At 41.9% G+C, this 25,466-nt stretch overlaps 3 protein-coding genes across 4 annotated transcripts; 2 read left to right on the top strand and 1 right to left on the bottom strand.

Moving 5' to 3' along the window:
* Window positions 1-1,115: 1,115 nt before the first annotated feature.
* On the top strand, window positions 1,116-5,731 carry eif2b5 (eukaryotic translation initiation factor 2B, subunit 5 epsilon). The gene is made up of 16 exons (XM_037275182.1): window positions 1,116-1,307; window positions 1,509-1,633; window positions 1,698-1,883; window positions 2,227-2,404; window positions 2,583-2,663; window positions 2,798-2,875; window positions 3,052-3,364; window positions 3,437-3,582; window positions 3,677-3,818; window positions 3,884-3,985; window positions 4,051-4,152; window positions 4,347-4,437; window positions 4,502-4,625; window positions 4,709-4,834; window positions 4,928-5,038; window positions 5,281-5,731. The coding sequence occupies exons 1-16, from the start codon at window positions 1,164-1,166 to the stop codon at window positions 5,341-5,343; spliced, it is 2,112 nt and encodes a 703-aa protein (XP_037131077.1). The 5' UTR covers window positions 1,116-1,163; the 3' UTR covers window positions 5,344-5,731.
* LOC119136620 (mitochondrial ubiquitin ligase activator of nfkb 1-A) lies at window positions 5,597-7,333 on the bottom strand. Its single transcript, XM_037275192.1, has 4 exons — window positions 7,023-7,333; window positions 6,854-6,941; window positions 6,582-6,702; window positions 5,597-6,498 (listed from the first exon to the last, which is right to left on the bottom strand). Exons 1-4 carry the CDS (start codon window positions 7,137-7,139, stop codon window positions 6,012-6,014), a joined length of 813 nt encoding a protein of 270 aa, XP_037131087.1. The 5' UTR covers window positions 7,140-7,333; the 3' UTR covers window positions 5,597-6,011.
* A 464-nt stretch (window positions 7,334-7,797) lies between these two features.
* On the top strand, window positions 7,798-24,793 carry LOC119136616 (vasoactive intestinal polypeptide receptor-like). Of its 2 annotated transcripts, XM_037275186.1 has the most exons (14): window positions 7,798-8,094; window positions 8,537-8,617; window positions 15,885-15,978; window positions 16,424-16,537; window positions 19,840-19,949; window positions 20,019-20,116; window positions 20,929-21,058; window positions 21,883-22,036; window positions 22,733-22,793; window positions 23,151-23,217; window positions 23,302-23,393; window positions 23,724-23,853; window positions 24,207-24,248; window positions 24,348-24,793. In XM_037275186.1, exons 3-14 carry the CDS (start codon window positions 15,894-15,896, stop codon window positions 24,537-24,539), a joined length of 1,275 nt encoding a protein of 424 aa, XP_037131081.1. In that variant the 5' UTR covers window positions 7,798-8,094; window positions 8,537-8,617; window positions 15,885-15,893; the 3' UTR covers window positions 24,540-24,793. The 2 variants fall into 2 exon arrangements, with proteins under 2 accessions (XP_037131081.1, XP_037131080.1); XM_037275185.1 differs by lacking the exons at window positions 7,798-8,094; window positions 8,537-8,617 and adding an exon at window positions 14,494-14,658.
* Window positions 24,794-25,466: the final 673 nt, after the last annotated feature.

Here is a 25,466-nt window from a genome sequence, read left to right as displayed (position 1 = left end):
TAAAAATAATGAATGAGAAGTACATATCAGGAGGCGGTGCTGGTGTCTTATTTGCTGTAGTTGGCACCTGCAAAAGACCAGAACGTTGCACTAGGTCACCTCGGGGCATGAATGAGAAAAGGAGCACTTGGCGCATCTACTCATAACTCGTTAGAACAACGTTGTATAATCCTAAAAAGAGATTTTCACTGAGGATTTATTTAATCTTTTCCTCTGCGTGCCCTTTGCAGTCTATGCTTAAGATGGTCACCTGAGATATTACTTTACAAATTGAAATGGAAGAAGTAAACTATAAATAAATGACGGCAAGCAACCCACTTATCTGTGGCGAGATATGCAAGCATACAGTATTACAAGTCTGAGTTTGAAGGGAAGAGGTGGAAGATGAACCAACCGTGTGCGGGCGCGCGCGCGCGCGTGTAACCTTATACCAGCAATGTGTGTTGTCACTAATAATGGCGAATCAAACTAATTCACTGGAACTGTGAACATTTTGCAGCGAAACCAGGAGACAGACTTGAATATCATACTAAATGACTTGCTTCAGATAGCACGGTGTTGCTGCTTTACAGTTTATCATTTACACAACAGCTGCTCTTCCACATCTACACGTCATCAGCTGTTTTAATAGGATAGCTAATGGATTGGTGACCATTTAATTCCTCGCCCCCGACATTACTAATGACAAATCTGACCTTTAGAAAGAAGAGCAGTAAAAATAAACTTTAACAAGCCCGTAATTAATGAACGTGTCACAATATAAAGTGCATGTGCATTATGTATGGCCTGTGCTTCGTTTGCATGGTGGCTAAGTTTTAAATAACACATTAATTTGCTACAATAACCTCAAATGTCCGATGTGATATGGCATTACTGGCAATTGATTGGAAAATAGCTTGTGCGCTTGTTCATATTTAAAAAAAAGAACACGTGTTCATTTTTTATTATATTTACCCTCCTGAATGACAGGTAGAAGAGCTAGAGAAGCTGTTTCAACTGATATACAATGATTAGTAATATATCAAAATCAATTCGCTGCACAATGCCTATGACTACCTATCGAAAATGCGATTTGGCGTGTCATTGTGACATTTGTCCTTTCTCGGCTACTGTAGATATTACTGGCTCCATCGACGGTGCAGTGGGAAATTAAACATTTGACCATGGCTGTTAGAGGAGCAAAACACAGACTTTCCAGTAGAAAAGGTGCGTGTGAGCAAGATGAAGAAGAACCCCAGCTTCAGGCCGTTTTAGTCGCTGACAGCTTTAACCGGAAGTTTTTCCCGGTGACTAAAGACCAGCCTCGGGTAAGGCACCGTGCTGAGCTAACAACACGATTGCTACCAGCAGCTAACCATGCTGCTGTAAAACGTTACATGAATTCAACTGTGTCGTATATATTATGTGAATATGAATATGTATATATTCCCATTGATACCATTCCTTTGTTAGTTTTGTTTAATAACAGTTTTCAATGTTCTGATGTAACTGTCAAACTTTGGTGACAGGCTTTGTTGCCTCTGGGTAATGTTGCGATGATCGACTACACTCTGGAATTCCTCACTTCCACGGGGGTCCAGGAAACTTATGTGTTTTGCTGTTGGATGGCTGGCAAGATTAAGGAACACTTGCTGTAAGTGTCACCATTAAATCTGAGAAAGGTGGACGTTATTTTAATCATGCTTTGTATCTTATAGGAAGTCTAAATGGTGTCGATCGACCTCTCCGAACACAGTCCACATCATCACATCAGACCTGTACAGATCTCTGGGGGATGTGCTCAGGGATGTTGACGCCAAGTCTCTCGTTCGCTCAGACTTCTTGTTAGTCTATGGAGATGTGCTATCCAATATTGACATCAGCCAGGCACTGCTGGAGCACAGGTAAGACTATATAAGATGGTCAGTAAATGTCACTAACGTGTCAACGACAGCGCTTGTGTTGTTTTAATTCAATGATTCACAAATCTTTTGACCTCAAGAAGAATATACCTTACAAATAGCGTATTTCACGCACCATAAGCCTTTAATTTAGTCAAAAACCGAAGGTGCGCTTTTTAATCACATAGAAATGTGTTGTCATCAAAAGTTGAATACTGTAAAATGTACCTGGGAAGTGTTGTTTTACCTACCACGAGAATGAGCAAATGTGCCACACTGAGAATCGCTGATCTACGGTGATAAAATTCTGTTGGTGTTCTTAATAAATGAGTGCGATGTGCTTTAGGCAACGTCGAAAGATTGACAAGAACATCTCCGTGATGACGATGCTCTTTAAGGAATCATCGCCGGGTCACAAGTCTCGTTGTGAGGAAGATGATGTGATTGTCGCCATGGACAGCAAGAGTCAGCGAGTTTTACACTACCACAAGACACAACGCTTAAAGAAGCTTCATTTTCCCATGGTAAGTGATCTTTTCACATAGGCTTGAAATAATGTCTTGTTTTTTTAATAAAGAAAATGATTAATTTTTTTATCCGATTCATTGATTAACCAAAAATTAATTGACAGATTATTCAAATGTTAATTTGCAGCTCAAGTCAAAAATATACATAAAGTCTAAATTACTGCTGCATCCCCAGAATACATTCCACAGTGGAAGTGACGAGTTTGAAATCAGACATGACCTCCTTGACTGCCACATCAGTATCTGTTCACCACAGGTAAGAATCTCTGTTCAAGTTAAAGTGTTGTTATATTTTGTGTGTGTGTGTGTGTGTGTGTGTGTGTGTGTGTGTGTGTGTGTGTGTTTTTACAAAAACAAAACCTTGTAGCATTTTTCCGTCTCATATTTTAGGTTGCGGAGCTCTTCACTGACAATTTTGACTACCAAACAAGGAATGACTTTGTCAGGGGGATTTTGGTCAATGAAGAGGTAATAAACAGCAAATGATATATTTATTGAAAGCAGCAGTGCAGATGATCTTGTGATATAGTTGCCTCACATTTCAAATGATTTTCCAGCCAAGTGGAAGGATAGTTGTATCTGCATGTAAAAGTTCATTTCCTGCTGACGACTGCTCCAGCGCAATTTTTCCAATCTCCCCTCAGATCCTGGGGAACCAGATCCATATGCACGTGACCAGAGACGGTTACGGCGCCCGAGTGTCCAACTTGCTCATGTACGATTCGGTGTCGTCCGATTTGGTGAGACGGTGGGTCTACCCTCTCACCCCCGAGGCCAATATTACCGACCAGGAAAGATGGAGCTGCACGTACTCGCGCCACAACGTCTACCGAGGATCAGGGGTCACCCTTGGCCATGGCAGCCAGATGGAGGAGAACGTTCTAATTGGCTGTGACTCCAGCATAGGCGCCAACTGCTACATCTCCAACAGCGTCATTGGTAACAATTGCACCATAGGTGAGAAAATCCAAAACAAAAAAACAGGTCGTACGTTCCAATGTCAAATTTGAAAATATTTTTGCGCTTCAGGTGACAATGTCATTCTGGAGCACGCCTACATCTGGAACGATGTTGTAATTGGCGCCAACGTGGTGATCAGTCATTCTGTAGTCTGTGACAAGGCTGAAGTCAAAGAAGGCGTCAAGCTTAATAAACAGTGCGTCCTAGCCTACAATGTAAGCAACATGGACCCCTTTGATTGAGAATATTCTCACCCTTGATAGATGGCGAAGGAAGGATCATGATAGATCTTTTTGACTGGTTTTCAAGGTGGTGATTGGACCGCATATCTGTGTGCCAGAGGGCACAGTGGTGTCCATGCATTATCCAGCAGAAGAGGAGGAAGATGACGATGAATTCCTCAGTGACGACGACACGGTGGGCCAGAGCAAGGACAAAATCAAACAGAAAGGTAAGGTGTGTGAGGAAAAAATTCCAGCTGCAGTGGAAATGAGCTGTAAGTTGTCACTTCCGCAGCTTTTAACCCAGCTGAGGTTGGGGCAGAAGGAAAAGGCTACGTATGGAAAGCCAGCAGTCCGGATGATACGGATGATGAAGAGCTGTCGCATTGTCTCTGGGGTAGGATAACAAGCACAATCGTCTTCTTTACTCATGAAGTCTCAAATACCTTCTTGTTGTTCAAGGCCTGACGTTAAACCCCGAACTCGAGAGTGAGAGTGAGGACAGCGAGCCCGATGGTCCTGACGATCCAGTGATTCCTTCTCCTGAGATGGACGATGCTAAAGGTGAGTCAGGTGGCTGGCCAAGCTTCCCAAAGCCTTGTTACTGCCATCTAGGGGCCACATTGGGGAAAGATGATGTCATTCCTTGTTGGATAATCGTTACCTGGAATTTGTATTAAGGACAAATAAAAAAGCTTTTTTATTGAAACTGAAAAGAAATCATAGCACGTTTTGATTTAAATATGGACTCCATCCAGTGTTCCAGAAGGAGGTGCTGGGCACCCTGCAAAGAGGCTTGGAAGAGAATATCAGCTGCGACCACCTGGTGCTGGAGATCAACTCCCTCAAGTAAGTTGTAATGTCCGGCACAAGTGCTCACCCTCAAAGCGTGACAAGTGTGTGACTCATCCAGGTACGCCTACAACATCACTCTACAAGAAGTAATGCAGATACTGACCGGAGTGCTGTTGGATTACCCGTTGCAGCAGCACAGCTCGCAGCTCACGGCATCCCAATACGCCGCTGACCTTCAGCCGGTAATGCCGGGCCGGTTTATTTCGCATGGACAACGCTACTGAGACAATCCGTGAACAATTTATGGGTGTGCTTTTTCTGTCAGTTATTGGAGAAATGGGCACCAGTGTTTAAGAATTATGTGAAGAGATCGAAGGACCAACTTGACTGCCTCTCTGCTTTTGAGGAGCACTTCCTGGAACATGCCACTCACTGGCCTGCCATGTGCAAGGTGTGTGTGTGGGGGGGAGCTGGCTCATATGACCACATGACAACATCCCGGCTCACCGAGGCTGATGGAACATTTCCACCATTTACCTTCTAGATTCTTATGGCCATGTACCAACTGGAGATCCTGGAGGAGGAGATGATTCTGCGCTGGTTTTCTCATAGTGGCACGTTTGACAAGAGCAGACAGCTACGGAAGAACCAAGGGGTAAGTGCCCACATAGTAGCCGGCGGAAAATTGAATAATAGATTCCGGGAAATTCAGATGGAGAGTTTTGGTAAAAAGCATGCATATCATTTTGTTTTTGTCATCGAAAATATTTGCAAGCAAAGTTTAAATGAAACTTAAAAACATGACTAATCCACAAATTTGTGTGAGACTGCATTAACCTTTACATAATGCAACTTTGACAAATCCTCACTTGCTTTTTTCCCCCACTTTCCCTAAAGCTTCAAAAATTCATCCAGTGGCTGAAGGAGGCTGAGGAGTCGTCAGAGGAGGACGACAAATAGTGGGCCAATTTTAACGGGCAAAGCAGACTTGGGGAAAACTTGACAATTGACCTGCGCCTAAGCTTCCGTTGTTATTAACGCTGTCCAACTGACATCCATCTTTATCATGTGTGTGTGCTGTGAATGGAATGATCTAAAGGGAGTAGGCTTTCAGACCGCTTGACCAAAAATGGAAACATGCTTTTGTTTAACTCACAGAAGTGCGTGTTTGAAAAGTGTGTAGATAATAACAACCTCCACACCCACTGTTTGATATAATTTTCATGTAAAAACAACCACCCGTACACCTCATCAATTCATACAGTTAAAACAATCTGAGCGGTGAATGGTAATGTCATGCTCGCTTGTGTAAAATGATACACGCAAAAATTAAATTGCTTAAACAAGTTGTGTTCATCCCTCGTTGTCAACATTTATCTGCAGTTCAGTTCGGACATTTCACATTTTTGAAAAAGAATGAATTTTCTTGTCAAATTAAGATTCAGGTGCGTATCTCCATCCCTGAGAAATTGATTTCGAGCGCTTGACACCATTTTATCATCCCTGTAGAAATAGAGGGCCAAGCAACCAGAATAGCGCCAGTTGTGGTAATTACCCCATTTAGCAGAGGGAAACTTCCAAAATTAAAACCCCGCTGAGACAAGAACGCAATGACTATTCTGGTACATCTATTTGGATCTGTCATCTTTGTCCACCGTGTCATAAATTACACGAGCTAGTACGGAGGCACCAAAGATGCCTGTAAGGGCCGTCAGCATCTTCCACATGCTGGCTGATCGCTCGTGCCGCTCTATGTAACTCTTGTAGTTGGTGGGAACCATAAGGTACTCTCTGCCATCTGTTGGGACCTGCAGTCTCCCGTGCTCACCCTCCAGAACCACCTCCCCAAACACAGTCAGACTGCTCCCCACACGAAGCATCTCTTCGCTTTCCTCCATGGCCACTGCTCGCTCCCCGCCGATGCCCTGCAGGACCACATTCACCAAGCCCTCCTCGGCTTGTCTCACTCGGTGGTAAACCCTCTCCAGGAAATTACCTGATCCCTCTGAGGGGTCTTGCACCCTCACATGAAAGTCAGAGACATAGGAGCCAGGACAGATGAGAGAGAAGGGCACAGATTTGGTGCTTTCTTTCCTGTTTGTCGGCCGAGAGCTCCTGGCGGTAATTACAACGTTATCGGAAAATGCCTTTATAGAGTGACAATTATAAATTTTGACTTTGCATGAATCAGAATGTACCATGTTTTAGAGAGGGCGTTCCAGTATTCAGCATGTTCTACAACTTTTATCTTCTGAACTACACCGTAGCATCTTGGGACAAATTGGCTGGTAAGAGGCTTCTCATCTGCTTCGACCAGGCCTTGAAAACATAAAAATGTGGGTTACAAAACCGAAAATCCATTCCCTAAAATATCCTGTCCAGTGTTTATGATGAAGAACATGACAGATTTGCTCCAGTTTTAATATGCTTTGGAACAAAAAATAGCAAAGATGTCACCGTATACGTGTACCTTCTACTGCGACGTATTGCAACCTCCTGTGGGGAGATGATTTCAGCAATGTGGCCAAATGATGATCTGGTCGGAAGACTGGTATCTCCTAAAACAAATCATTGAAACGACTTTGAAAACACAAACCATAGTCTAAAGAAATCATAGTTTAAGAGTGAGGTGCACATACCTTTATCTTTATCAACTCCCTTTTCTTCTCTTGGTATAAATGATAGAACAGACCCGAACAGGCAAAACTGGATCCTACTCCAAATAAAATAAGGGGGCTTATTAAAAAATCACTCATTTCTGCTCTCAGAAGTCGCACACACAAGCTATACAAACAAATAGTATAAACATGCACCGTGTAGCTATTTTTTCTTTTAAAAAAGAACTATCGTGGTAACAAAAACCACACAAGAAAAACTGAAAGTACGGGTCGGGAAAATTCACGATAGAAGCTTTTTTTTTTTTTTTTTTTTTTGCTTCATTTCCTCGTCGCGCTTATAACGTCATGTTAGAAGCAGCCAATAAGGAAATTGCTTGTTTCGCAGTTAACAGTAACGACCAGAAGATAGCAGCAGTTCCCCGTTTAATAAAAAATACAGAAAATACTCGGTTTACGACGGGTTACCCGGAAAAAAAAGAGGCAACCTGAACGTGTGCTAACGCGATAGGAAAACTCATAAATACAGTAAATATTTGCAAAACAAAAGAAACGTAGTATTAGGCCATATACGCAATAGGAAAACTCATGAATACAGTAAATATTTGCAAAACGAAAGAAACGTCGGCCATATACGCAATAGGAAAACTAATAAATACAGTAAATATTTGCAAAACGAAAGAAACGTAGTATTAGGCCATGTAAACGAAAAATAGTAAGTGTGTAGCTCAGTGTTAGTGCGTGCATATTGCAGGTATCATTGCTGCCCACTTGGGGGCGCAAACTCCTACACGACACTCGAATAACGTGACACGATGTTGTTATTGAAAGTGTCAGGTAATTATTGTGTCAGCCAAAACAATTCTCCCTTGTACGCTGACATATGAAACCTGTCATATGTGTTTATGTCTCTGGCGTCCATAAAATGAAATACTGTGGTCTCGAGATGACTGAGTATTAAAGTGTCCAGTGAATTCATTCATGTTAATGTTAACAGGAAGACCACCTCAATCCCACCGACACACCTTCTTTTTAGGTAGCAGAGTCTGGGGATTCTGAGCTGGGCTTTTCCATCTCTGGAGTTGAACTCACCAAGGTAGGTAATTATAAAGCTCCTCAATGGCACGGCCCTGGAGGTGGGTGAGATACGGCCAGAGTTATGTACGTTATGTATCACAATTAACACCTAAAATCTAGAAACAAGGGAGAATGTAAAGCAAGAATACATTTTTATGACTAATAGTTTGAAGTTGCTACAAGTGTTTGTGCCACCGCCAAACCAAGCTGAAAAGCCAAGCCAGACATATTTACATGGCCCAAATGTGACTATTTGTACAATGTGTCAATAGTCAGACCAGCGGCATGTAGGGCAGTGGGACAAAAGGATTGCAGTCTTTGACAAAAGAGACTTGACACAAAGGAATGCACAAGTTTCTGCAGTTCATAACTAATATGTTTGATGACAGTGCTTCCACAATGAAATGAAAAATATCATTGGTGACTCATCTTTCTTTCTTTTTGTTTTTGTTTTTTTGAAGTATTAATTGCTGTTTAGGACCACCTAGTGGTCGCTGGCACTGAGGAGATGCTTTGTTTGCTTCTGCCTTGAACTCAGTCAGGTAAGGCCTGCTTGTTTGATGGCTCTCAAAATATTATCCTAAGCAATTATCCTGCAGTGTGGGCTGTGTTAAGAGTGAGTTCTCCTTCCCAGTCTGCTCCAAAAATTGTCAGGGCAGACAATGTTTCACTTGTTACAGGTAGTAGTTCTCATTGCAAAGTTTTATGTGTGTGTGCTCAACACTGAGTTGGGTCGTTTGCTAGCCCCCTATTAGCCTATCTTCAATTTCTTCTTTGAATTTCGTGGCAGTTTGAATGTACCGTGACAGCCAAAAGGCTCATTTGTTTCATGAAGATTCGAGTACTGCATTCATGTGGCTGTGTCATTTTATCTACTCTCATTGGCGTTTCATGACCGAGGCTGATTTACAATCCTTCCATGCTTCAGGCAAGTGCAAATTTATCTTAGCTGATATTGGGCAGAAAGACTTGCGTGGGCCGAATCTGAGACAAATGCATACAAAGCAACGTTGAGTTGCATAAATGTTTTCTTTTCCATATGTATACTTCGTCTTTGAGTTTGGTTTGCCTCCTCCCTACTGTGAGTTTGGGAACCTTTTATGCTGCAGCTGTTGCCTCCCATTTGCAGAATTGCGCCTGTCGCATTGAGCTGCATCACCAAAGTGATAAATAAGTGAAAGATTGCAGACTTCCCTTTTCCCTCCTTTGCTGTGTGACTGCCTGGCTGGCTGGGTGTTATGTCTTTGCAAACAGTGTGATGCTCGGTACACATCTTTTTTTAAAATTTGATATCTGCTGTCATTTCCTTGTCCCATTCTCTCTGTTTATTGCTCTTTTTGTTCCTGTGAAAGTTAATTGGGGATACAGAAATATTTGCACTTTGGCATAGACGCACTCAATGAAGCAATTTTTCCATTCCTCCTCCAGCTGCGATAGGTGCTTCATCCATTCTCATGTGTACTTCTGACCTTATGTATGTTTTCATGATACAAATCCATTTCAAATTGATAATGATGATGACAATGTTGGTGAGAAGCGGCCATACAACAGAGCCAGCGAGAGCTACGTTTGCTCTATGTGCAATTGCGCAAGTTAGAAACATAAATCAAAAGCATAGAAAAACAAAATGAAAAAACAGCAAAATCCTTTTTGGAATTTCGTGCAAGGTATGTTTCAGGACAGCAAGCTTGACTGTTCTTGCTAATCCTGTCTGTTATACATCGTGAATTATTCAAAAACAGCAAGGCTTGTAATGGATTCTGCTCTCACCCCAACTTTATGTGTCATACAGTCAATTAAAGGATTTCTGAGGTTGTTCACATCAGATTAAAAAAATAAAAAGGCAAGGCTTTTAAACAGGCTTTTCTGGGCAAAGCTGAAGATGACATGTTGACATAAAGCAGGTTTGCATGTTGTCATATTGATCTAAATTTAATCTTACAAGAATATCCGGGCCACAGTTGTTAATGGCAAGGACTCTTTAACGTCTTTCTCTTGGGGGCCATCAATTTAGACATGTTTATTCTAGGGTGACCTGAGAACATGCACTTTGTACACTTGGCTGCATTCTACAGATGATTTTCAGAGATGGGACCAAGTGAGTCTCAAGTCTTAACCTTCAAGTCTCAAGTAAGTCCCAAGTCATTTTTTTCTTGGGCAAGTCAAGTCAAGTCAAGTCCTTAAATAGGTCAAGTCAAGTCCAAGTCCAAGTCAAGTCACCTTATTATTGCAATTTTACCCGCAGAATCTGATCTTAGTAACGTGAAAAGACAAGATATAAGTAACTTTATGTAACCATCATTGTCCAATGTGTCTAACCTGTTTAAAAAATATGACAATAATTTGGATTTGCACTGTAATTACTGATATTCAGTCAAATACACCATGGAATCAAACAAAAAAGAAATGACCTCATACAATGATTGACAGCTCAATCTAAACAAATGAACGTCTGCTGACAGTGTCTGACACATTTGAGTTGCAAATATGAAAAAATAATCTGAAAGAAGAAACACATTAAAGAGCATTAGAAACATTTTATGTTTCATCTGTAACATCTGGAGACACCAGAGATCTATAAACTTCAAACGGACAAAGTCGTCTGGCTGTCTGAAATGTTTCTGTTGCATATCTTGCACTGTGCTGGCCGTCTTTTGCCGTCATAAAGGTAGTAATTACGATAGCCGAAGGTACGGCTCCCGCTGACATGTTTGTGCATGTCTGATATAAAGGGGGCGGCTCGGTGGCGCGCTGGGTAGCACGTCCGCCTCACAGTTCGGAGGGTGCGGGTTCGATTCCACCTCCGGCCCTCCCTGTGTGGAGTTTGCATGTTCTCCCCGGGCCCGCGTGGGTTTTCTCCGGGCACTCCGGTTTCCTCCCACGTCCCAAAAACATGCTTGATGGGCCGATTGAAGACTCCAAATTGTCCCTAGGTGTGAGTGCGAGTGCAAATGGTTGTTTGTCTCTGTGTGCCCTGCGATTGGCTGGCAACCGGTTCAGGGTGTCCCCCGCCTACTGCCCGATGACGGCTGGGATAGGCTCCAGCACACCCGCGACCCCCGTGGGGACTAAGCGGTTCAGAAAATGGATGGATGGATGGATGATATAAAGGGGCGTGATTCTCCAATAAACACGTTCGGTAGGTAGAGAGGGCACGACTGATTGATTGACAGGGTAGCGATCCAATCATGACAACGCCATTCTCAGCCTGCGCTCCTACCGTGTTATCGATATTACTTTTTTTTAAAGCATTATTAATTTTATATTCAAACTGAAAACATAAACTAAATAACACGGAAGTCATTCAAGTCATCGTGTCTCAAGTCAAGTAAAGTCCCGAGTCTTTAACTTCCAAGTCCAAGTCGAGTCTCAAGTTTTTTTTATTTTTGTCAAGTCAAGTCACAAGTCATCAAAACTGCGACTCGAGTCGACTCGAGTCCAAGTCACAGTGACTCGAGTCCCCATCTCTGATGATTTCATTCACTTTCTGAAAGTTCCGCTTCCAGTTGTGCATGATGTTTCAATCAAGAGCATGATGCAGATGTGGATGTTTGTTTCTGCGTTTGCTCAACTCCAAAACTTGCTTTTTGTGCTGTTGTACGTATTTTTGCCAGCTATTGACCTCCACGTTTGCATTCTCCAGTTGTAATGTGAAGTCAATATTATAGTCACACAAGCTCAACTTAGTTGTGAGTTTCTATTGTGCACATACAGGACTGTCTCAGAAAATTAGAATATTGTGATAAAGTTCTTTATTTTCTGTAATGCAATTAAAAAAACAAAAATGTCATACATTCTCGATTCATTACAAATCAACTGAAGTATTGCAAGCCTTTATTATTTTAATATTGCTGATTATGGCATACAGCTTAAGAAAACTCAAATATCCTATCTCAAAATATTAGAATATTTCCCCTGACCAAGTAAAAAAAAAGATTTATAATAGTAAAACAAAATCAAACATTTGAAAATGTCCATTAATGCAATCAGTACTTGGTTGGTAATCCTTTTGCGCGGATTACTGCAACCAATGCGGCGTAGCATTGAGGCAATCAGCCTGTGGCATTGCTGAGGTGTTGTCAGGTTTAATTCACTGACTGAATAAATGTTTAAGAGAAAAGTATCAGCAGACAAATCACAAGTGAGACAGAAATATTAATTCTATGCTCGTGAGGAGTGCAGTACAGATAGCTTACAACAATCTCACTACACTAAATATCTGTTTGCACTCCTGCTCTTTTAATTTGGATTTGCCCTACCCACAGTGTGAAACAAAGACCCCTAAGGGGAAGGGGGCAAGCGTGTGGGTTTTGTCTCGTAAGCAGAAAGCCGCAAGGTGTCATATACTTATATGGCAATGAAGCATTTAGCATTCAGCAACCACTCGGTAGGAAACGCGATATTTGCTTGACGCTTCATTGAAAGCGTGAGGCTGCACTCATTGTCTCTACAATCAAAACAGGAAACGTGATATTTGCTTGTCGCTTCATTAAGAGCGTGAGGCTGCGGTACAGTGGTGAGGCATGTTGTTTCTCGGAATTGTTTCAGTAGATGACTTCTTCTCACTGAGTTGTCAGCTGCGTCCTGCCTGCCCCAGCTGTAACCGCTCGCCTCTTCTGTGGTAAACCACAAGAACAACAAGGCCAAGCAGCAAGCATGTATTGCAGTAATATTGCGGTAAAGGATTGATTAGAGAACGCATGATAACATATATATACATTTTTCTAACAGGTGTTATGGATGCCCAGGATGCTTCAATAGCGGCCTTTAGCTCATTTGCATTGTTGGGTCAGTGTCTTTCAGCTTCTTCTTCACAATACCCCACAAATTCTCTATGGGGTTCAGGTCAGGGGAATTGGCAGGCCAATCGAGGACAGTAATGCCATGGTCAGTACACCATTTACTGGTGGTTTTGGCACTGTGGGCAGGTGCCAGATCATGCTGGAAAATGAAATCATCATCTCCATAGAGCTTTTCAGCAGACGGAAGCATGTAGTGCTCTAAAATCTGCATTTACTCTGGACTTGATGAAACACAGTGGACTAACACCAGCAGCTGACATAGCTCCCCAAACCATCGCTGACTGTGGGAACTTCACACTGGATTTCAAGCAACTTGGATTTTGCTTCTCTCCAGCCTTTCTCCAGACTCTGGCGCCTTGACTTCCAAGCGAAATACAAAACTTGCTTTCGTCTGAAAAGAGGACTTTGGACCACTCTGGAACTGTCCAGTGCTTCTTTTCCATAGCCCAAGTCAGACACTTCTTCCGTTGTATTGAGTTCAGAAGTGGCTTGACCATGGGAATACAGCTATTGTAGCCCATTTCCCGGACACGTCTGTGAACAGTGGCTTTTGATACCTGTACTCCAGCTTCAGTCCACTGTCTTTGAAGCTCCCCCAAATTCTGGAAGCGACTCTTCTTCACAATGCTGTTAAGGCTGCGGTCATCTCTCTTGGTTGTGCAGCGTTTCTTGCCACATTTCCCCCTTCCAACAGACTTTTTGTGGATGTGCTTTGAAACTGCACTCTGTGAACAGCTTGCTCTTTGAGAAATTTCTTTTTGTGTCTTACCCTCCTGATGGAGGGTGTCAATGATGGTCGTCTGGACAGCAGTCAGATCAGCAGTCTTCCCCATACTTGTCATTTAGTTTACTGAACCAAGCTGAGTGTTTTTCAAGGCTCAGGAAACCCTTGCAGGCGTTTCGAGTTAATTAGACGATTCAAGTGATTAGATGAATACCCAACTAGTAAACTTTTTCATGATTTTCTAATATTTTGAGATAGGATATTTGAGTTTTCTTTAGCTGTATGCCATAACCAGCAATATTAAAATAATAAAAGGCTTGCAATATTTCAGTTGATTTGTAATGAATCCAGAATGTATGACACTTTTGGTTTTTTAATTGCATTACAGAAAATAAAGAACTTCATCACAATATTCAAATTTTCTGAGACAGTCCTGTATATTGAAATTACCTTTTTAATAGCAAAATATTAACATGTGTATCTTTTATCCCAAAACATTTCAACAAGCACATACCGTGTACAAATCAACAGTCAGATGACAACACATTCCTCCAATTTTCCCAGAACACAGCACGTATGATTTTCAATCCGATTAGAATTCTGACATTCATCACAGCCTTCATAAACCTCGGAGAGTCATCCAAAAAAACAGGCGAGTGAAAAGCGCACACGTCAAAACACATGTCAATCAAATGTGTGGCTCCAAGGAGTGAGTAGGTGGACTTAATATTGTGGCTGCTGAATCGTGACTCGTGAGCGTCTTCCCTCAACGTTATCCCCTAACAAAAACAATCGACGAAATGAAAGGTGTGTCGAAGGTGTGCCCTGGCGTCCAGTGAGCTGTCATTGGTTGCCTCTCACTTTGGTGGGAGGGGGAGGGGGAGTGCGATTCGTAGCGCTGCTCTCCTTGCGCAAGAAACGCACAAGTCAGTCAAGAGCAGTCATCCTAATCTAGTTTTTCCAAAACCTTTTTGTCTTAACAATACACATATAAAGGATGTTCGCGGAACTTTGGAGGAGCTTTTTCATTCTTCTGTCCTGCATGCTGCTGCAATCCGTGAGTACAATTAAACACGCAGTTGAGTGACCTCCTTTCAGGAATGCCAATAAACGTGAGTCCATATGGAACTTTGGAGCTATGCACACAAGACGCGGCCCGGTTTTTTTCTTTTTTTTTGATGCGTTGCGCGCCTTATTTGACCTCGGAATGAAAAAAGACACGCAGCACAGTCATCTTCCTTAACAATGTTTTGCTTTAATAACTTCTTGATATTTTTAATCCGAACAGTATGGTGTTTTTGTAAACTTTTTGACCTGAAGGATTTTGCTGTCTTGCTCTCCATCATTAGCTCAGCTGTGTGTTGGGCTGCTCGGCATGACAACCCCTTCTTTCCTTTCCTTTCCTTTCCTTTCCTTTCCTTTCCTTTCCTTTCCTTTCCTTTCCTTTCCTTTCCTTTCCTTTCACACCCGTCTGCACTTGTCTGTCACTGACACTTATATGTTTTTATGCCCGCTGTGGATCAGGGATGTAATGGCCTCCCTTCTCAACGCAACACCATGGCAACAGACTCCTTTGTCTGTCTCCTCACTTAGTGCTTTACCGCATCCTTAGCTACATTGGTCTCCTGTGGAGAAGCATGTATGATTTATGTGTGACTTCAGCAGTCGGGCCAAAGACCAAAAATAGCACTTTGGAAGTACAATTTTATTGTATTTATTTTCAAATACATACATAAGTATTAATAATTGGCTAATGATGCTTTTCTCTGGTTACTGTGTTTAAAAAAAAGAAAAAATCAACACATTTTTGTCAGTACGTACTGTACACAGATTTGAGCATTTACAGGTAAACTGCAATAAATGGATTTCTTGCCCCCATTTTGCGGCCGTCTATGAAAATAATGCCTGCCCTGGAAGTAAGTCACGCTCTTCCAATCTGAGGTATGCCGTCCTTCCAACCTTCAAGTGGGAGTCATCTGGATTCACTATGTGACTAACAAAAGTCTGATTTATATGTCAGAGGGACACAACTCATCAACCTAAGTAAGACAATATATCCTTGTCCCCTTGTACAACATTGAAGGGCTCCTTCCATCCATTTTAAAGAATGAATATTACCGTCTGGAAATGGATTTTGGTCTCTGCTTCACGAGCGGCTTCGCAGCTGCTAGTCTGTCTCATTTCAGGAGACAATGATGAAATTTCACCTTGACGTGAAAAAAGAACTTTCATCTCCTTCCCTTCACGCTTTTGAGAATGATATGCCGTCTCTTTAATTGCCAGGTGTACTCCATGCAGAATCAGATGTGCGACATGAAGAAGGAGCTGGACAAGGAGAAGAATTTGTGTGAGGCTCAAATTGAGAACAAAACATCAGGTATGAAAGCTGTCTTCTACTCTCTGCACCTCCTTATTTGCTAGTTCCACAGAAGGTCAGGATGGAAGCGACAAAACAGGCTCCAAAGACAACAAGCGCTCTTCAAAGCTCCCCCTGGCTGGCATGATAGCTTGCATGCTTGCACATACTGTTACTCCTGCTGCATGTGGCCTTAGCAAATGTTTCAGCGCTCAAATAGATGATGTGCGCTGACCCACTTGTGTGTCCTGAGATCAAGCGCAGCGTGGAAAATGCCGGCAAACTGATGAATTCCAAGCAGAATGCGTAACAAAAGACAGGGAGCTTTTTCATAAGTCATGGCGGCCAAAGCTTAGCGTCAACTTAGGTGATCATCGGACATTCTGGCTGCCATGGCAACACTCATTCTGATGCTACAATGTATCAGATATATTTGGACTCAATTGATTGAATGCATGTCATCCAGGTTGCAGCGGGATGTGGGACAAGATCACCTGCTGGCCAAATGCTGAGGTTGGGGAAGTGGTCACCATCCCGTGCCCCAAATATCTCTTCTACTTCTCCAGGGAGATTCCCACACGTAAGTTACAATGCTGGACTTTAGCACAAAGGATGCAAGTTGCAGTCTTGATTGGCGCTCAGTGATATGCATCAATCCCCTTTTATTATTGGAGCTGCTGTTTCAAATTGCATTTGCTCCTGTTGACTTTGTATCATCACCCAACACATTGTGAGATGATGACAACTTAGTTTGTTATCTTTATGGTCGCTCGCACCCCTTCCGGCACATCACAACATTTAATCACCTGGCACCATCGCGCAAAGTCAAAAAACATTTCTCATCTCAATTGTGTGGTATATCATCCTGTCAGCAGAGACATTTATTTATCCGTTCATCCCGCTGCTTTGGCCTCTTGGGGACGTACATAGTAGCTAATTACGTGCAAGCGACACCGCTGAGATTTCAAAGCAGCGTGTTTGAGATTGTATTGCAATTTGCCAAGTATGCTTACTTTCTTCTAATTATGCTTTTCCTCTGCCTCCATTTGGTTTATTACCCTGGAGAAATTCACCTCCCATAAACATGACGGTACAGAGCTTTCATTTGGTCCTGACTTTTTGTTTTGATGATGCATTTATGACAAATCTTTGGGTAATACGAGATTTATTGCAGCTTTGGCTGCCTATTTAATGGACTGTTGAATCAATTCAAACGGCTAATTCTCATGTACTTGGTTAGACTCATGAGCAGGGAGAGAACAATATTTAATGACTTGGATTGAGATGGTCAGCCCTTAACATGAGGCTATTAAAAAAAAATCAGCAGGAAAAAAAAAGATTCAGAATGATGAAAAATAAAAGTTACAAATTTGTGGGGAAGTGAAAATCCACTTATAAATGATGCCCATTATAAATGTGTTCAAGAAAAAAATGGAACTCGTGAAAAACGCTGATAAATCACTAGTAAGCGTTTTCCACAAAAACAGCCAAAATATTTTAAAAATATTGCAATTTTATCCATCAAATATTAGATTGCGGAAAAGGTTGATACTTTTGACAATACTTTTCACGCCACGCCCATTTATCTGTAATAAGTAACAGTAGTTTTGTACAAAGCAGAGTACAAACTCCAGGCATGTCAACTTGAAGCTTTTACTATCTGTACACACACAAAGTCAAGTTGAGGTCCCGCATATGATGCAGAAAAGCCACGCTGAGGGATCTGAGCATGATTAGTGATCAGCAGCATGTGAAAGGTTCATTGCTGCAATCACCAGTTCATGCGACCCAGATGGGAACTCCAAGGACCTGAGAATAGAAGAAGCGAGGTCCAGGGCCCAAATTGGAATGGAGCAGGGAGGGAGTAGAGGAAGGGGGTGGAAGTCAACTCAATTCTGTAAATCAACAAATCATTGGTGCTGGAGGAACTTGCTGTGCTCAGGTTATTTTCGGAGGACTTTGATTCAGTCCACCGTGTGGCGGCCGGTGCGTTTTTCCTCCAACAAAGCCGGTGGCCCGGTTATGCCACTTTGCGCGAGCCTTTGCGTCACAAGAGTTACAAAAGTGAGTCTTTAAACGGAGCTGATAGAGAAGTTGCCATTCTCATGACCTGCTCACCTCTTCTATTTGAAAACATTGCAGCTCACGTGAGCACAAGATTGTTTTGTCATAAACCAGCCGGAGCTAATCATTTGCATGCGAGGTGAGCTTATGATGAAATCAAAACGATGCCGACCGGCCGGCCGGGTGATTAACTCCTTTGAGTCGGCTGGCCTTGTTGTCTGTCGTACACGGCATGGCACTGACTTGGGGGATGATGAAAGCATTCTTGTCAAACATGCCAAATCCAGCGAACAGCAGGGGCTTATCATCTCCTTTGTGTCTTGTCATGTTGTTTGAGCGAGCTAAAGCTCCCTCTTCTCAGGTATTTGCCAGAATGCCAACAATTTGCCAAGAATTGTGGAGTGATTTGCTTGGGAAATAAATCCTCCATCTAGATTTGTAAAGCTCTATTCAGTACGTGGATTCTTTTTTTTGCAGATTCCTTTCTTTGCCGTCGGGGAAGGGAAAAAAAAAACCGTTAACAGGCTGCGTTATTATTCCAGTGAACAACCCCAGTTTGATTGTTTGCTTCTTCTGAGTTACAAAATTAGATGGCGAGTTTTGAAAGAAGGGATTCAAGTCTCATTAGAATACCGATGCACATTGATCAGACAGTTGTATCATGCGTCTTCACAAGATGACGCTTCATTAGGTACGGCGATGACTTTACAAAGATAATTGCAAGAACACAGACTACAGCTCATTTGAATGTTATGTATACAAATAATTGTGTGTCTGGTGTGGCATTATTCTAATCAATCTTTAGTCAAAGTCGACAGACACTTTTGTTGCCCAGTTGGCATTTTCAAAATGATATTGGTCACCAGAGACGGGAATTCTCCAGGATAGCAAATCGTTTGTCGCAGAGCTAAAAACAGTTTCCAGAGGAAAAGGAAATCCCAAGACATGCAAGATCAATAGTTAGCTCTCCTAATCACTTTAGGTTAAAGCTCCATGAAAGAGAACCATACCCTAGAGGAAGACTGTGAGAAATGTTTAAGGACAGAACCAAAAGCCCGGAAAAGAATTTAATTTTACATTCCAGAGAAGAAAAGGATAAGGTCATGCGAAGCGTTCGAAAGCAAGACAAGTTATTTTCCAACCAAGTTTAACATGTAGGGTACATTTCGATAACAATTTGATGGGAAGTTGTGTTTCAAACGATTTTCAAACAAAATTGTGATGACAGAAATGAATGGAAAGTTGGTCCACCTCAACCAGGTTGACCCAATTTCCCATCAGTCCCCATTTGGAGGGTTGGGACAAGAGATGCCTCGTTCAACCTTGAGCAAATTTCCAAATCCGTGGCTTGCTTGTTTGTCTTCAGCTCTTTCCCTCCCTCCATTAGTCCATGTCGAACTACTCGACATATTTTCCCCATGGGACTTATTTGTCTATTGGGAGTTTTGGGCTACTGCGCTTTCTAAGCTTTGCTTTCCGGTCTGAAGAGCATTCTGAGCTCTGTCCTCAGATCCTATGACGACGTTGACTGGTAGCCCCACGGGCAGGGCAGAGTCAAAATACCTTCCTGGGTTGTTTTTCAACTCATTAGGAGAGCGATAAAGGCCGCTAAATGCACGTGGGAACTGTCCTGGTATCTTTAAGTCATACTTCCCATTTCCTTTTAGCATTTGGAGGCATTCCAGTGAGAATGCATCACTCTGTGACATCATTGAGTGTGAGCAAATGCCATGATATATATATTTTTGTTTTTTTGCGACTCGCAGCCGCAACCAACACACAGAAACGAAATGAACTGTCTGTCATTGCGCTCATTAGGAAACCTGTCCAAGACCTGCACCGAAGACGGCTGGACTCCAATTAGCATCGACTCCTACACCATGGACTGCGGCTACAATCCCAACAGCACTGTGGATGACGATGACACGGTCGGTATGGCAACCCCAGTTGCCGTCGTGCCACATTATCGGCGCCGAACCCAATGCGTCTTCTTGCAGGGAGACTTCTTTGACGCCGTCAAAGTGGGTTACACCATCGGTCACAGTGTGTCGCTTATTTCTCTCACCGTCGCCATCATCATCCTGTGCCTCTTTCGGTAAGGAGCTCAATCCAGACGCTTTCCTTCACGGCAACGGAACACCTTTCTGATATCACCCACCTAATTTCACGTCTGACTTCCTGAACTTTTAAACATTTGTCCAGCAAAGTATGCCGTAAAGTCAGAGCACTTAGCGAGCGAGCTGATGTTGTTCACAGCTTGACCTTTTGTTTGCACACAGAGAACGTGTGTGCCGAGATAGTAAATGACACAAGCAGGAATCATTACAGCGAGTGGCCGGGGGTGTGTGGACACTAATAAACATATGACTGCTGCTCCTGCGCGTGTATGTGCAGGCTTGAACAACAAGGCTTGTGTTTACTGCGAGCAGTGTTTTCTGTGAATATATGGCAGCTGGATAATCTTGCGTGGGGTTGCACCACCTCCTCCTCCCATTTTGAAAGACAGACCAGAAAAGTTGAATCTGCAGAACATTCCACTATGTATGTGCAATTCATTTGGCATCATACATTTCATTGGACTATTTCCAGGAAATTCTTTGGCCTTAAGACATGATGTCAATATGCTATATGAAGGTTTTCACTCGTGAGCTCAATCTGATATGGTTGCAATGAACTCAACGCACCTTTTTGCAAGGTGTACTACATCTGGCGTCAAAAGTGGCACAGCATTTGCTGAAAAGAAGATGACAGTAAAGCAGTGTGATGGTCTGGGGCTGCTTTGCTTCTCCAGGACCAGGATGATTGACGCAAAAAGGAATTTTGCTCTTTACATCCAACCATCACTTTGTGCGCTCTTGGATCTTTGCCCTTACATTGAAGTTGTGTGTGTGTGTGTGTGTTTTGCAGGAAGCTGCACTGCACAAGAAACTACATCCACATGCATCTGTTTGTGTCGTTCATTCTCAAAGCCATCGCCGTGTTCATCAAGGACGTGGTTCTGTATGAAATTGGCGAGACGGACCACTGCCACTCCTCTGTGAGTAAAATACCCAAACACTATTTGGACTCACCCAACTATTCAAACAGTTCCTCATTGAGCGTGACCATATTTCTCCAAAGTTTGCTTAACCTGACGCTGGGTGGAACAATGTTTGTCAAGTCCTCTCCGCTCCTAAGAGTGTTCCCCATTCATTTGTCCAGAAGGAAGTTCCTGTTTGCTGAACATTAAGCCTGAACCTTTGTGAATCACATGGAGTTGTGCTACATTTTTTTTGTTTGCTCACGTGATCTCGGTGATATTAACATCGCCAGAGCATGGTGTGCATGGCTGAGGTGTTGAAGCTACTGGTTTCATCTTGGATTTGATCTTTATGTCACATCTTGTTCCAGGAGAGTCCAGTGCTTTATTACCTGACTTGATTAGATCTGCAGGCTATCAATCACCTTTGGCTTCACGTTAGAGCTGAGCTATTCATTCCCTCCTACGGGTCTACGGATTTCCCCACTTCAAACACAGCTGCTCCCCGTCTCCGCCATTTGTTAACATTCCAAGTGTGGAAAAAAAACATTTTAGAAAAGATCAATTGACTGTTTATAATTCAGCCTGTCAAAACACCCTGTGGAAATCACAGGAAAAAATGTTAGGACAACAGGCAAATTCTGAAAAATTGTCTTTTTAAAACCGATGTAAAAAGTTGACCTAAATTTCATTTACTCAAAATCATATAATATAATATAATATAATATAATATAATATAATATAATATAATATAATATAATATAATATAATATAATATAATATTGTAATTTATTGATATGTAGATACCTGAAACTAATGTATGTTTTTTTTTTTTTTTTTAGCTGGGCTGTAAGGCTGTGGTGGTATTCTTCCAATATGGAATCATGGCCAGTTACTTCTGGCTGCTGGTAGAAGGCCTCTATCTCCATGCGCTCCTCACCGTCTCCTTCTTCTCGGAGAGGAAGTACTTCTGGTGGTACATCCTGATTGGCTGGGGTATGTCGACATTTTCTGCTGCTTTTGGAACAATGCACAGCAAAATCTAAAACAAGTGTGCGTCACTGACTGATTTTGTGTAGATGCTAAAGGATAATGCTGTGCCCTCATTTGCTTACCAATCAGGATTGGTTTAATTTAGTCTACAGCAGGCAGGCAGCCAGCTGCTGTCCAAAACGGACCGTTTGAGCAATTTATGTAAGCATGCAGGCAGACAGAACAATTACTGAATAGCCATCAAAGCCATCAGGCACTCCGCATGCATTTTCAATGTGTGTAATAGGAACCCTGGATGGGAAAAGGATGAAAGGTTGTGGGTTTGCTCCTTTGTCTGTGGAGTTTGCGTGGAAGCTTGTGCACACCAGGTTAATTGGAGAATGTCAATTGTGAGTATTTTTGTTTGTGCCTGTAACCTTGAACAGAGGAGTAAGCTGGAGCAACACTGTAGATGCTTTTTCATTTTTATCTTGATGTTTTCTTTGCTGGCCATTTTCAGGACACCCTGGAAATAACTTATACTCGTAAATATGCCAAAATTGTTGTGTCTGCCGAGAGGAATCGTGCGACGCATACCCAAAGTGCACTTTTTCATACAGTCTCATTTGCAAAATCCTCCAAAAGGTCATTGCCGCATTTTGTTATTTAGACATTTGTCCATGGGATGACTAATAATATTATCATATTTGTCATTTGCAGTGGCTCCAAGCATCTTTATCTCAGCATGGGCGATTACAAAGGCTTATTTGAATGATCTTGGGTGAGAAGAATTGTCTTTTTTTTCTTTGCCTTTGTCACGCTCTGTTGGGGAATGACTTAAAATCTATTTTTATCACCCTCAAAGTAAAGCAAGTCTCTCGTCAGTAGAAAAATGATGTTCAGTTTCAATTTATGATATAGAGCTTGCAATTCACTCTTTTAATTCACTGTTTTTGTCGTTGTTGCCATGCTAACTTAGCATTTAGTATTCCTAAAAAGCCCTATTTGGGCATGAGCACTTTTAGCGATTAAGAACTTGGATATTAATGCCAAATTATTAGCGATATCTTATATTTCATTAGCAATTACTAGCATGGTGCACCCATTGAGTTCGTGACTTTGTTGTCTTTTCTGGCAGATGCTGGGAGATTATTGATGACAAACCTTGGTGGATCATCAAAACGCCCATCCTTGTCACTATTCTTGTGAGTGACATTGCTGCTTTGCAAGTGACATTTACTCCAAACAATGGAGCTACTATATTTAGCTGTCTTTGACTTTCTTGGCAGGTCAACTTTTTCCTCTTCATCTGTATAATCCGCATTTTACGGCAGAAGATGAATTGTCCCGACATTGGAAGAAAGGAATCAAATCAGTACTCGTAGGTTTAGTGCATTTAAAATATCTTGAAGTACACACCACTTCTTTCAGTAGAGTTTAATTCAATTATTTTGGAAAAAACATAAACACTTCATCAAGTCAGTATTTTTTCCAGAAACGATGCAATTTTTTTTATGTATGTTGATTGAATTCCAGGTTCATTTCGATATATATAGCTTCCACTATGAGCAATACATTGTGTGAAATCCTGCTTTTGAGAATTGCTGAAGTAGCATTTTTCCAACAATGGTGTATGGTGATGTTCAGCACCCGTGCTTCAATTGTGACCACTGTTTTTCGTCTCTTCATCTGAACTCTTCCTCCTCCCCAGGAGACTGGCTAAATCCACACTGCTCTTGATTCCTCTCTTTGGGATCAACTACATCATTTTTGCCTTCATTCCCGACCACATCCACCCACAGCTGAGGATGGTGTTTGATCTTATCCTTGGTTCATTTCAGGTAAAGATTCATATGCTGATGACTTTTCATGTTTGTACAGCAGCACATAAAAAAACTAAAATAAAATAAAAAAATCTGGACGGATAACAGGATGCCGCACCACCATGTTTCATTTTATATATAAAAACAACAAAAAAAGTTGATTTACGCACCAGTAAATTGATGGTGAGAGCAAAGGCCATGATAGAGCACTAAAGATGGAAGCCATCATGAGTAATAGTTGCTTTATCTCCTGGGAAATTTTCTCTGAGATCAACTGTTATGTGAGCCTCAAATTGGTCCTAGTCCTAAAGACATTATTCATTCCCAAAAAATGTCTGTGCCGTTGCGAATACACTTTCTCTCTTCTGCAGGGTTTCGTAGTGGCTGTCTTGTACTGTTTCCTTAATGGGGAGGTAAGCAAAGACCAAAATAGCTACCTAAAATGTTTACAGGCCTATTATATCACTAATTCTCTCTCCCCTTGGCCATCCACCTCCCGGCCTCCTCTGCAGGTACAGGCGGAGATTAAGCGTAAGTGGCGCAGATGGATGTTGCAGCGCTTCCTGGGTGCAGACACCAAGTACCAGCAGCCCTCCATCGGCAGCAATGGCAACAACTTTAGCACTCAGATCACCATGCTAACCAAATGCAGCCCCACCGCCCGACGAGCGTCTGCGTGTCACGAGCACTTCTCAGCCATCTGACACGGAAACAAAAGCTCTGCTCTGCACACCCTCAAAGTCCACTTCCATGTTGGTGTCCCTTAAGGTCAGTACGACCTTTTGCTTTGGTGTGATTCCTTCTACCAGCTGTGAAAGTGCATCACTTTTTTTGTTACCGTGTCATGTGGAAGACAGGGACAGTACAAGGGATCAGACAGTATAAAGAGCATAATAAAGCATAATATTAAATATATAATACTAAAATATAATATTTATATTATATATATATTACATTATATTTCTATTATTGTATTTATATTATTTAATATATAATATTAAAATAATATAATAATATGTATAATATAGTATAGAAATAATAATATGTATTACATAAATATATATGAAATAATAGGTGGACAAAGAGCAAAACGAACCCACATCCTATAAAAAGAAGGATGTTAACTTGATCACCGGCGGGCGCTGTGATGCGTTGATTTGGTTATTAAGAAATCCATAGCATTCCCAACATCCAAAGGCATTCTCCATGAGAGTTGGATGACATTCCACAGGAGGGACTGATGAAGCTTGTGCAACTCGCATTACTGAGGCTTTGACGCATTTGAAGTGGTGCTGTTCAGTTGTATAGAGGACTTCCATTATTGGTTCACAACACATAGCGTTGTAACGTGGTCAAAGTGATTATTTTGTGCAGAATTATTTGGACAGCCCCAGCAGGCACTAGCCGAGTGGGTCACATTGAGGCTTTTCTCTCACATTCCAAAATCATGCATGTTAGCTTCATTGAAGACGCCCGGCAGTGGTGTGAATGTGATTGTGAATTATTGTTGTCTCTGCTATTTATTGGCTGTCGACCAGCCAGCTAAATATGATTCAGACTGTATCTATAATAATAGATAATAATCTTTCAACTTAATTAAACATGAAGAAGATGCTTCTGCAGATGCTACT

Source organism: Syngnathus acus, chromosome 17 (genome assembly GCF_901709675.1).
Source record: "Syngnathus acus chromosome 17, fSynAcu1.2, whole genome shotgun sequence".
In the NCBI taxonomy this organism is placed as follows: Eukaryota; Metazoa; Chordata; class Actinopteri; order Syngnathiformes; family Syngnathidae; genus Syngnathus; species Syngnathus acus.
Note: the sequence above shows the minus strand (reverse complement) of the source record. Positions and strands in the feature narration are given on the sequence as shown.